This window comes from Pseudocercospora fijiensis (assembly GCF_000340215.1).
Source record: "Pseudocercospora fijiensis CIRAD86 unplaced genomic scaffold MYCFIscaffold_5, whole genome shotgun sequence".
In the NCBI taxonomy this organism is placed as follows: domain Eukaryota; kingdom Fungi; phylum Ascomycota; class Dothideomycetes; order Mycosphaerellales; family Mycosphaerellaceae; genus Pseudocercospora; species Pseudocercospora fijiensis.
Window position 1 is genome coordinate 332,469 of NW_006921536.1, and position 12,234 is coordinate 344,702.

A 12,234-nucleotide genomic window follows, 5' to 3' on the forward strand; every position below is an offset into this window, starting at 1 on the left:
TGTTCTGACGGGGAGGTAGAACATACTAAGTGGAGAAACGCTGAATTCGTGGACTGTGGCGGATGAGGGCCAGCGTTTGCGGCGTGTTGTGTGAAGGGTAGGATTGTCCGCGAACCCGGCGAGAGGTTTGGCGCCTACGCCGATGGGACCGAGACCGAGAATTTCTTCTTCTTTGCCGTCGGGTGGTGGTGGGAAGGCTGTGGCGGCGAATTCGTGTCTGTCTCCAGATAGAACAACGACACCGATTCCGGCTTTTGATGACCCGACGTCCCACATTGCTTCGAGGATGATCTGGCGTTCGCCGAGATATCCTCGCCACGTGTCTTGTGCTCCGAACCACCAGTTTTTAGTGAAGGGGACAGAGCTGACCAAAATTTTCCACTTTACGCCTTGGGGTTCGGGACGCTGGAGCCAGGACAGGACGTCTGAGAGTTGTTGGGCTCCAAGCATGGTTTTGGTAGGATGGCCTGTGATGGGATCTGAGCCGTTGGTGTTGTCGTTTGGAGAGCGGTAGCGGCGAGTATCGAGCATAAAGAACGTGGCTGGACCTTGTGTGAAGGTGAAGTATGTTTCGCCTTTACGTACCGCCGGAGGGTTGGCAGATATGTGGTAATGCTCGTAAGGGTCGTTGGCGGCTGGGAAGACTGAAGTGGTGTTTCCGGACCAGTCATTTTGGATCTCGTGGTCGTCGTATACGTGAATCCAAGGCAGTTCTTTGGTTGCATCTGGCCAGTCTGGAGACGCATATACCTGGCGGTAATTCCGTCGGTAGTCTTCCAGTGATCTGCCCTGCCCGCCCGGTACATCGATATAGATGAAATCTCCAAGGAAGAGCATGAAATGTGCTTTCAGACCTTTCAGCGCTTCCGACAAGTGGCGTAGCCCCGGTGCTGAAAGAGGATGTCTCAGTGGATTGTACGGGAAATTGAGTTTGATGCATGATGAGTGTACAAAGGTGAATGTGTTGTGATTCTCGGCTCTGGTAGACAGCTGTCCTGTTCGTGGCGCTGTCGTGAAAAAGCCAGTCTGGTTGTTAACCGTCCATTGGTATCTCGTATCTGGCTTGAGTCCTGTGATCTCGAACGTGCCTGTGAAGTCTGTTCGCTCATCGACCCATTCGACTTCACCAGCTGCTTTCCACGCCGTGTCTTGCGCAACGCCTCTGGACAACGGTGCGTCGGCGAAGCGATAAGAAGCGTAGACAGGCAAGCGAGCCACTTCTGGTTCTCTGAACACGATATTGGCAGTCCGATCCGAGACGTACCCGACTCTGGCCATGGACAAGTCATGAGAAGGATACAAGTATGTTCCTCTGTTGACCAGGTCAAATGACATCAAGACTAGGGTAGCATTCAGGAGGATAGCCACGATACTCCATAGGTTGTTTGTAGGGCTCGGCAGGCCTATTGTCAATGTCCTAATTATCCTCGGATCTCTTTCAACCAGATCTATCTCCTCTTCAACCACCAGCTCTTTGCCAGGACCTGCGTTGCCATTGGCGTATCTTGTATCCACATCAAGCACATCTCCAGGGACAGCGTCTCGAGTCTCAACGTGGAGGATGTCTGCTACGACTTTGAAAGGAGCGGTATTGACCAGGGTATACCAGAAGCTCGGCAAGTAGATCGCGAAGAGGGAGTAGATGATGGGAGGAAAGTGCTATTCATGGTTAGATGGGTCGTATCGGGAACCGCGGTCACAGTCAAGACTAACATGTCCAGGTATCTGGAGAAGCAAAAGTCAGCAGGTGAAGTGGTATAGCGACCCCGGCGCAAATAAAAGCTTTTGTTTACCCAGCGAAGGAAGATGAAAGCGGAAGCTCGCAGCAGGATTGAGCTGATTGCCGTGGTATACCAGGCGACATTATAGACGCCATCTGAAGACATCGTTACCGCATAGTCGAGACGAAGTGAGTGAGCTTGAGGGAAGACCACGTCTTTCTGATCGAGTGCCCATTCTGCGAATCCTGATTCGTTGCCATGAGCATGACGGCATCATGAAGGCATACCTACTTCTACCATACCACTCATCAACACAACATCTCATCCCATCAAAGCAGCCCTAACAGTATATCGCCATCGTTCTCGGGGTCGTTCCAAAAGGCAAGCCCTACCAAGCCATCGCGGAGAGTTGTACGACACGACCGGCTGAACAATGTCTCCGAGGACCCAAGAATCATTCCTATCATATCATATAAAATCCCTCCGAAACAAACCAACAAGGTCAAGTACCTACTGTACACACCCATTCCATCTCATATATCAAACTCCCACTATGTCCTCATCCCCCCCTTGGCCCCCCGAAACCTCCACCTGGAAAACCTACCCTCTCCACTGCCACTGCGGCACAATCCGCCTGACCATGAAAATCTCACCACCACTCTTCCCATCCTCCTCCTCCTCCTCTTCCGAGCCAAACAACCAAGACGTATACCCCGTAGGAGAATGCAATTGCTCCTTTTGCGAAAGAAACGGCTACTTAAGCGTCCACCCAAGAGCTTCAAACGTCGAAATCACTCGGGGAGAGGAAGCGATAACGAAGTATAAATTTGGAGCGAAACAAAATCCGCATTGGTTTTGCAAAAATTGTGGGAGTGTGATTGCGACGGATTTAAAGGTTTTGTGTGAGGGGTTGGGGATTGAGAGGAGGTATGTATATATACACAGAATTTGGTTTTTTTTTAAATTGTTGGTGAGTTTGATTTTGGGAGAGGGGAAAGCTGATGAGCGGTTGATTTTTCAGGTATACGATTAATGTTCGAATGCTCAAGGATTTTGATGCGAAGAAGTTGAAGATACAGAAAGTGGAGTTTATGAAGGATCAGCCGCCGAAGTATGAGATCGACTGAGACGAGAGGCAACGGCAGTGAATCAGAAACAGCAATGGAGCATCAAAGGAGTCTTTCGTCATTATCATCATCGCTGTGGTTCTCATCTCTATGCTATGTTGCGAACCGTAAACCGAAGTCTGTCGCTATGCAAAATGCTTACGAGTCTTGCAACTCTTTGTCTACAGCTTCGAAGCCATTCAAGAAACCCAGAAACATGATCACGCCAAAGCCTGGGTCAAGTGCACCAGTAGTGGCTCTGATGGAGTGCATACTCAGTTGTGCCAGACCGGCGTCAATAGCTCGCACGCCAAGCGCCGACGAAAGCATAGGCCCGACTGTGCCTCCAGACCGGGAGTCGTTCCTGATCTGGAAGACCTGTAGCTGTGCTCCGACCTTATCGGCACATCGTTTCAGGATGGTGGTCGATATAGAGTCGGTCGTCATGTGTCCATTGGAGTCTGCTGCTATCGCAACACCGACATTGAGGTGAGGGGCATGGTTCTCAAGGTAGACGCCTAGGAAGTTGGGGTTCACAGCGTGCGTCACGTCTGATGAGACCATGAATGAGTTAGCCATGGTCCTTCCCATCAGGTCTGAGTCTGGCTTGTGTCCAGCCAAAGATCCCACAGCACGCTCCAGTGTGATAGGGAGGAAGTTGCCCTTTGCACCTTGTCGAAGCAGAGATCCAATTTCTTCATCATCGAAGAGACCGACAACCTTGATGATGGAGCTGCTATTGGTGTCACTTTGGGCTTCGATCAATGCTTGAAGTGCAGCCCATGAGCAGAGTTTGTCATCGATTCGTCCAGCAGAGATGAATTCCTTGTTCAGACCCGCAAGAGTGGCCGGCTGGACATCAAACAACTCAAGCTCCCAATTCACGATGTTCGCGTAGCTGCTGGTGTTCAAGCCGAGAGCCTTGGCGATAGCGCTGACAAGAGCCGGCGGCTGAGTGCTGATGAAGCTACCCACCGAACCGTCAGCACGGCCAAGAAGCGAGGGCTGGCTGAACGGCTCGACATGCGGCTCCACCATCTTGCTTTGCGAATCGCTGCTGTCAAGGCCTATGACTGGCACCATCTGGGTTTCCTTGTTGAATGGTCCTTGTGCAGGCGCGCCGAAGTGCTCTGCCAGGCTTGGGATCTTGGCGATGGGCCAGTCCAGCTTGACAAGCTTAGTGACGATCTTACTACCCTCCTTGATGTGTACACGACCACCAATTCCCAGATCGCGGTCCCACCAAGTCTTACCGAGGCCGCCTGCATATGGAGCAACACCGAGCTGGAGGAATCCTGCCTTGTTCGGGACTTGCGACACTGGCTTCAGCTTTGCCGTCAAAGCATCGACATGACCAGCAAGAATGGCAGTACCATTTCCTGGCTCGTAGTTTGCACCGACGACGAATGCGATGAGCGACGAGCCATTGCGATCGACGAAGTACTTGCCCGAAGGCTGGATATCCCACGAGTTTCTCTCGCTGAGCTGTGTGAATCCTTGCTCTTTCAGGTCGTTCTTCAGTGCATCGACTGCGTGGAAGACAGTAGGATTATTAGTCATGAAATCGCAGAACGGCTTGGTGTACTTCGCGGCATTCTCGCGCGTTGCCTGTGGGAACCGCGTCTGCTTCTCTTTTTCGGCCAAGAGCAGGTCGCTGATTTCGCCTGTTACAGCAGCCATTTGAGCATCTGACATGCGTTCGTCATCTCCTGCAAGGTGGACGTTGCAACCAAGACAGTCTTTCATTTGTTCCGAAAGCTTCTTGTCGGACATGACGAGTCGCGAATTTGTTGAGCCCAGCTCCGATGGTATCTGTTCAGGCAAGATACTGCCAGCCTGTTGCCTGTTGAAGTTCGAGAGCATCGATCGCAGCTGAGCAGTGCTCATCGGCTGTGCGTTGCTCGTCGCACCTGCTCCGAGATTCTTCGCCTCTTCTGGCTCAACGCTCAGAGGAGCTGGCTCCCAAGACATGCCACTTGGCTGTGACCGCCTCTTGCTTTGCTCAAGTCCACTTGAGGCCATTGCTCTCTGGCCTTGTTGCTGCTCCAGCCTTGCACAGACAGGGCACGGGTAGCCTCGAAGAAGCCATACCGTCCGATCTGCTGCTGCACATTCCGTACATCTTTGAGGTATGCCTTTTGGCTTCGAGTCGAGCGTTTGTGTTGCTGGAGCTGTTGCAGATGCCTTCGAGCTCGAGATGTTGAGGTCGGCCATGCTTTCGCGGAGGCACTGCCGCGAAGCTACGTTGCGGACCATGATGGACGAGAATGGAGCAAAACAGACCAAGATAACACCAATATATACGCGCCTGCAGAGGGTGTGGAGAAGGGTGAGTTGGCTTATCTCTAACTGATCTGGTGATATGTTGTTGCTGGCCGTGCCTGAAACATATTGACATGGGGCGACTCGAAGCTCCAGCCTCCCGCGGCGGCTGACGTTTCTTGGCATTCATGCCTTCTATGGCTGCTATCTCGTGCATTACCATTACATCCATTACAACATTTCTTCTCCAACGAACTCGCCAGCATACGTGACATCGCTAGGCTCATTCATTCTCGCCCAGAGTGACCTCATCTCATCACGCTCTACAAGATTGTTCTTCCCAGCTGCTGCTATCTGCGCCACCGAGTTCTCACGCTCAATCTGCACTGTGGGATTGTTAGCAACATGGTCCTGCTGAGATGCATGCTGGCCTGACTCACCATGAAGGAAGACAGCTGTGCGCTTGCCGGTGAAGAAGGCATGCGGCACATTGGTCACGTTGTCTGAGTTTGCATCTCCAATCGCGAAGATGCCCGGCACATTCGTCGCCAGTCCTTTGGCGTTATCTGCTGCGAGCTTTTCGCCATAGAGCTGGACGCCGGCATTCTGTCCGACTTTCGACTTCTGTTCAGATGGGAAGTCTGCGAAGAATGCATTTCGCAAAGTGGTGCCACCATCAGCGAACTTAACCTGGAACAGATCATGCTCGGGGTGAGTTGGCAGGCTCGGGTCCGCGAAAGGCGATGCTCCATCTTTCAGACGCGTGATCGATGCCAGCGTTCGGTTCTCGATCTTGACGTTCTGCAGCTTCAAATAGGTCTCCCAACCTGGAAACTTGGTCTCTGTGATGTTTCGGTTCTCTGGCGTGTCCGTTCCATTGACGAAGAGGATAATGTCGGTGTTCAAGGTCAGAATCTCGCGGACGCTGGTGACTGCACTGTCGAGACGAGCGAGAATACCGAGCGCTTGATCAGCGTGTTCGTGTCCATCACACCAAGGACACCAATATATGCCCTTGCCCCAGCATTCCGCAATCCCTGGAGTGGAGGGCAGAATGTCTTTCATCCCTGTTCCGATAACGACCTTGCGAGCCGTCAAGGATGCAGACTTGTCTCCAGGATAGTCGACCAGAACTTTGAAGAAAGTGTTGTTGTTCTGTGGTTGGACTGCAGTCACCGTTCCATTAACAAGTGAGACAGTGCCATAATCTCCAATCTGCTGTCTGGCAGCGAAGCGGAGCCATGCTGGAGTCACGCCATCGAAGCCGATAATGTCATGAGCGTGTCGAGTTGGGTCGTTTCGGTATTCGCCTGAGTCGATCATCAAGACATTTCGTCGTACTCTTGCCAAGCCGCTTGTTGCTGCCAGGCCAGCTGGACCACCGCCGATGACTATAGCATCGTAGTCTGCCTGAATTGCTGGTGCAAGCAGTGGTGCTGCATTGACAGTGGCAATAATGAGCAAGCAAAGGCGAAATATCATCTGAAACACCATCTTGTAATGATGCTCTGCGGAGCCTCGAGAGCTGGCTGGTGCAGGAAGGATGAATTGATCTGGCGGTCTGCGTTCAAATACTTATGCCTTCTCTTAACAAATCGTTGAAACCAATGGAGGTAACAGGTACGTCAGGGCACATTGGTGTGCAGTTGCAATGCATGAGTTGTTGGCAGTAACTTTATAGGGATGTTGCAGAGGTCGTGCATTGATACTAATAAATCCAGTGGGATCTGCATGGAACCACCAGCCGTCACACTTTAAAAAAGCACAGCCCACCTCTCCACAGCTCTGAAACCCAATCGCTCAAAGCCTTCAACGCACTCACGACATCGTTGTTGTGGTTCTCCGGTCATGCAACTTCTGGTTGTCATGTTGCACACGACCACAGTTTCGGAAATGCTTGGCGATGTTGCTTGGGCGACTGATCACAGCATATGAGAGCGAGATGCAAGAGATGATCCACCAAGTCAGCTGAAAAGCGTGGACCCCACGTCCATGCCAACATTCATTTTGAACTTAACACCTCAACCCGAACAATGGCACCACCGCAAATTCTACACACCATCCGTACTCAAAGCCACCTCCCTCACAGCCTCCCAATCATGCCCCAACTTCTTCACCTTCTCCTCAAACCTCTTATAACAATCCGGACCAAGCGGCAACCTCTGCACTTTCCCCTTCAAACCCCCCGCCTCACCAGTCCCAGCCGCAACCTGCACAATCGCTTCTGCGCCTTTGATAGGATCACCCGGCTGCTTTCCATGAACATCCCGGAAGCGATCGATCACATTTTTCGCGGCCGGGTATGCATCCAAAGTCTCCATGCTGTTGGTGACGAAGGCTCCTAAGAAGTTTGTGCGGAAAGCTCCGGGCTCGACGATCAGGACGTGGATGTTGTAGTCTGCGACTTCGCGCGCAAGGCACTCGGACAGGCCTTCGAGACCGAATTTTGAGGCGGCGTAGAGGGAGCAGGAAGGTAGACCGTCGATGCCGGCGATGGATGTGATGTTCACGATCGTGCCGGACTTGCGGGCGCGGAAGCTGGGGAGGGCGGCTCGAATGAGACGGAGGGGACCATAGAGATTGACCTCCATCTGAGAGCGCGCTTCCTCGTCGCTGAAACGAAATAAAATGTCAGTGCAGGCTGAAGACTTGCGCATGTAGATAGAATATATCGACACTCACGTAAAGTCTTCAAGAGCACCCAAATAAGACATGCCCGCATTATTGCAGAGGATGTCAATGTGGCCATAGATCTGCTCTGCCTCTTGCCAGACCTTGGTACACGCTTCTGCTTGCGTAACATCGAGTTCCAAAATCTTGCCGCCTGCACTCTCGATTCTCTGAACATTCTCTGCCGCACGCTTTCGGTTACGGACTGTTCCAACGACCTTGTGTCCAGCTTTCAGCGCTGCAATGGCGATTTCCGCGCCGAAGCCAGCAGATACACCAGTGATGAAGAAACTCTGGGAGGACATTTTTGTTTCAATGGACTCTTCAGGAGTGTTATTGTGATCCAATTTGTTGTTGAGTTTGCTCTGGTTGTTCATATGGAGGTATGTACGTTTTTTAATATCTCCCAACTTGGTCGGGAATACGTTCCATCTTAGTCGGCCTTAGCACTAAGTCCGATGCATATGCTCTTGTTCCCGCTGCTGTTCCTCTGAGGAAGTCACGATCTCGTGAGAGCGTCAGCCATGTACAGGGTGTCTTCTTGATTACTTCCCCGAGCCCTAGCTGGCAACCGAGCCCCAATATTCCTAGGAATTTGACTTAGCTTTAGATAAGCGAGGCGAGCTTGCGAGCAAAGTGAGTACTCGGAGTAGCGAGCTACGAGCGTCAGCTACGACGTACGATACCCGAGCGCGTAAGGCAGTACCCCTTAGAAATGTAGTATCTTTCTTTTCCTTAATAAACGAGCCTAAGGCGAGAGAGGCGAGAGTGTCGTACAGACTCGTATTCATTCAGTATCGCTTAGGAATTGATAGGTAGCTAGGGCTCGGGGAAGTAACCAAGAGGGTGTCTTAGGCATTCGTGGAGCCGGTCGGGGGCCAAGGACCGTGCTAAGGTCTCCTAATCGTTTCAACGTGTTTGTGGACGGACTTGCGCGAAGATTACAGTACATCAAATCTGCCTTCAACGAGTGGGTGGAAAGTAAGCGCTACGGAGCGGACACCCTGTAGGCGAAGAAGTCCTGCCAAGTTCTTGGCAAATAGAGGGTGGGAGAAAGCACATGCCTGTAGAATATCTCCTGGCATACGACAGTGGGTAACTGTTGAAGATATGCTGTTGTCAGCAGTGATCTGTGAATGCATAGGACACCCCTGTATGCGGCTTCAACCATAAGCTGTTGCAGAGCTGTACGATCCATGAAACTCGCAGTCGTATATATGCATCCTTCATGCTGATGCAATTTGGAAGCCGAATCTGGGCATTACTGGTCCGAGCGCCGAAGCGAGGCTGAGGGCTGAAAATCCAGAGGCATTACGCATACACTGCAAGGCACGACGCGTTCACAGTCAATATTTGATACCGCTTTCGTGTTGCAAGTACACTGACAATGTGGTCTGTCCGAGGCTTTTGGGAGACACACGCGACCGGAGGACGTCCTGAAGGAGTAAGGCATCATGTCGGGAATTAAGTAAGCGTGTGAGCATAGGATCATATTGCCCATTCCCTCGGGTCGTCCGCGGCGGTGATAAATGGCTCCTCGATTTGCTTCACAGCCACCTCGCTGCAGAGCACACTGGTCGCAGTGTCAGCAGGATGAGGATACGAGAACACGAAGAATACTCACCATGCACCAGCAACGAGACCATCCAATTCTTTCACCATTCCTTCCCTCCTCTTACCCATCGAAACACCGCGCCCTACCTCTCTTTGCAGCTCACGGATCCTCTTGCCTTTGCCCATTCCGGCCATGTTCATGACCATCTCCCCAAGACAATCTGCATGGAAGGCGTGCTGGCATGGAAAGACGAAAAACTGTCGCATGAGTAGAGGCAGTCGACACTTCCAGCATCGCTCTCCGGGCTCCACGATTGCGTATCTCTGGTCCAGAGCTTTGATGTCGTCTTTGATGTGTTGGCTCGTTTTGGCACTCTCGTCCATCTCGCGTTTCAGCTCATCGATCTGTCTTGAGTAATCCTCCAAAGCTGCACATATCTCTTCCTTGAAATCGTCAATAATGACGAAGTCCGGGAAGAAGGGTATGAGATCTTCGATTCTGAGATGAGGTTCGCATCGCTTGAGGAACTCGATCGCGGCCTTAATGCTCTTCTCACGTCCGATGACCTTCTTCGCAACCTTGAGCCACAATTTCTTTTTCAAGACATCATCATTCCCCGGGCGATCTGCAACATCGGCGGCAAGCTCAACCTCATCATACTTGAGCGCCAAGTCGATAGCAGATGCATACTGGCCCATGGTACCGTAGACGTGCACAGCGGACTGGACTCGCTTGTGCGCAATGCAGAGCCGAAGAGCAAAGTCGGCATCGTAGTACTGCTCGTGGTTTTGCGATTGTGTTTGTAGATACTGGAGAAGCTGGGTCTCCTCTTTCGTCGGATGTGCTGCGTACATGGAGATGAGAGTGTTGTGCACTGCAGGCTCAGTGGAATGGAAGTGGTTGATGCAAAATTGCAAATACCTGATGGCTTGGTTGCTGTGAATCGGGACGACTTCACCCAAAGTCTTGTTGTAGTTCAGAAGTGCCGGAATGATCTTCTTGGTATCCAGGCCGGTCTGTCGCATGAGAACCTCGATGAGCTCCGTCGCTATTGTCGACTGCGACATAAGTACAGTGCTGTAGCGATAAAACATTTCGGGGTCAGTCTGCTTCTTGAGTACCGTGATCGCTTCCTGCCATCTTTCACGATTAACCCAGTATGACAGGACGTAATCTGCATCTTCTATCGCGTTGGCGAAGTAGAGCAGTTCTTCCTCTCTACCATGTGCACTGATGATCTCGTACGTAGCCCTCCGGTCCAGATCTGATTTGTATTTGGCGACAAAGTCCTGGAATTCTTTTCTTACAGCAGGTAGCTGTTTCTGGGTCTCGGTGGCTGTGTCATTTTTCGACAGCTCCGCTCGACTGGAAATGGTGTCATCGAGCTGATTGAGCTTGGCCATGTACAGCTCAATCATCCATGAGGCTAGCATGATGCGCTGCATCTGAGCACTCTTCTTGAGTGTTGACAGCTTGACTGTGAGATACTTGCGTAGTGCGTCATGCTCTCCCTTGTCAATGAAGCTCAATGCTACATCCTCAAAGGCTTTCGTGCTCTTGCCGAGAATGATTGCAGCTTCGATGAATTTACCTTGAGATATCAGATGGTCGCCAGTCATTGCCGCAACAGCGTCCTTTTGCTCTGCAGTCTTGGCGTATCTTTGCGCTGCTTCATATCGCCCTGCCTTAAGCATGATTTTCCACACATTCCTCGCTTCGTCGGTCACCACAATCTCAAAGATCTCCTGTGGGGTGAAGAGCCAATATGTGTTCTTCACGTGGTCTGTGAACAGCCCAAGGCTCGCCTGACCGGACTCCAGTATCTGCTCGTTATAGACGATAGTGTCATCCAAGCGATTGATACTGGTAAGGCGTCCTTCAACAAGAGCAACCATGTGGAATTGTGTCAATAGCAAGGATGATATCGGAGGCTGCGTCGCTCTGTTTCGACCACTTGCTGCCTGAACAGGCGGCAGCTTAGACTGCGGAAAAGTCTTGGACTCTCTGAACACCTGTTTCCCCAGCGTGGCAAGATCGGCGCTTGAGGTGAGCAAGGTCCCATGGAAGATGTTCTGCGAGTTCAGCCATGCGAATGCACGTTCTACATCTTCGGCCGGTGCATCAAGAACGTCTGGACTGGTCACCAAGGTCGCACCAGATGTCGCAGTCACCCTCTCGAGCTCATGCACATTCGGTGCCTCACCCTCGAATATTTTGGCATATACCTCATTGCCATGATGTCTGCCGCCCATTCTACCAACGAAATGCCAAAGTTTGTGCTGTGTTGCAACCACGACTCTTCGTGTCTCCGGCTTGCTTGACACAATATCTGCACATATTCCCGATACTGCCCCATCATTGCCATTCCAAACATTCCTCAAGTACTTTTCCGTGCTACGATAAAACTCGGTGGTAGGCTCGATGGCCATTTCGTAGACATTCCCATCGCTGCTTCCAAGCAGAATCTCGCGAGTGCTAGCAGTCGGCCTTGCTGGATTCCAGGCCACACATTCCACCACTACGCCTCGTAGTCTTCCAAGCTGTTTTGGTGTGCGCGATTGCATGTGCAGGTAGAAGCTCTCCCCTCCCGTCGTACTGATAATCAGATGACTTGCGCTGGGATCTAAGAACAGCCTTCTGATTACGCCTACTTCCGCTGGCCGCTTGGGGAGGTCGATGTCGTCGATGTCCTCCGCGTTATCAAGATCGAATCGCAGAATACGCCCGGTGCTGAGTGCCAGGACGAGCACATTGTTCGCGACTGCTGCAGCTACGAAGTCGGCCGAAATGTCGAAGCGCATCTGTACTTTCTGCACGTCGAATATTGGGAGCGCGGAATCATCGTTGCCGCCTGCGGCAAAGCCGCTGAAGTCGGTCATGTTCGAGCTGTTATCGGGGTATCATTGTCTGAAGAGGTGGT

General features: G+C 51.7%; 6 protein-coding genes across 6 annotated transcripts; 1 reads left to right on the top strand and 5 right to left on the bottom strand.

Moving 5' to 3' along the window:
• MYCFIDRAFT_139320 (uncharacterized protein) lies at positions 1-1,886 on the bottom strand (the record flags this gene model as incomplete). The annotated part of the gene is made up of 2 exons (XM_007929057.1): positions 1-1,659; positions 1,794-1,886. Coding segments are annotated over 2 exons (1,752 nt in total), but the record flags the coding sequence as incomplete, so codon positions are not given.
• A 430-nt stretch (positions 1,887-2,316) lies between these two features.
• Positions 2,317-2,616, top strand: MYCFIDRAFT_19570 (uncharacterized protein; the record flags this gene model as incomplete). Its single annotated transcript, XM_007928727.1, has 1 exon — positions 2,317-2,616. A coding segment is annotated over one exon (300 nt), but the record flags the coding sequence as incomplete, so codon positions are not given.
• A 370-nt stretch (positions 2,617-2,986) lies between these two features.
• MYCFIDRAFT_32616 (uncharacterized protein) lies at positions 2,987-4,507 on the bottom strand (the record flags this gene model as incomplete). The annotated part of the gene is made up of 1 exon (XM_007928771.1): positions 2,987-4,507. One exon carries the CDS (start codon positions 4,505-4,507, stop codon positions 2,987-2,989), a length of 1,521 nt encoding a protein of 506 aa, XP_007926962.1.
• A 726-nt stretch (positions 4,508-5,233) lies between these two features.
• MYCFIDRAFT_211423 (uncharacterized protein) lies at positions 5,234-6,609 on the bottom strand. Its single transcript, XM_007929058.1, has 2 exons — positions 5,530-6,609; positions 5,234-5,475 (listed from the first exon to the last, which is right to left on the bottom strand). Exons 1-2 carry the CDS (start codon positions 6,581-6,583, stop codon positions 5,321-5,323), a joined length of 1,209 nt encoding a protein of 402 aa, XP_007927249.1. The 5' UTR covers positions 6,584-6,609; the 3' UTR covers positions 5,234-5,320.
• A 531-nt stretch (positions 6,610-7,140) lies between these two features.
• On the bottom strand, positions 7,141-8,064 carry MYCFIDRAFT_78895 (uncharacterized protein; the record flags this gene model as incomplete). The annotated part of the gene is made up of 2 exons (XM_007928996.1): positions 7,141-7,702; positions 7,772-8,064. The coding sequence occupies 2 exons, from the start codon at positions 8,062-8,064 to the stop codon at positions 7,141-7,143; spliced, it is 855 nt and encodes a 284-aa protein (XP_007927187.1).
• Positions 8,065-9,247: 1,183 nt separating this feature from the next.
• MYCFIDRAFT_32864 (uncharacterized protein) lies at positions 9,248-12,193 on the bottom strand (the record flags this gene model as incomplete). The annotated part of the gene is made up of 2 exons (XM_007928779.1): positions 9,248-9,332; positions 9,384-12,193. 2 exons carry the CDS (start codon positions 12,191-12,193, stop codon positions 9,248-9,250), a joined length of 2,895 nt encoding a protein of 964 aa, XP_007926970.1.
• Between the last annotated feature and the right edge of the window lie 41 nt (positions 12,194-12,234).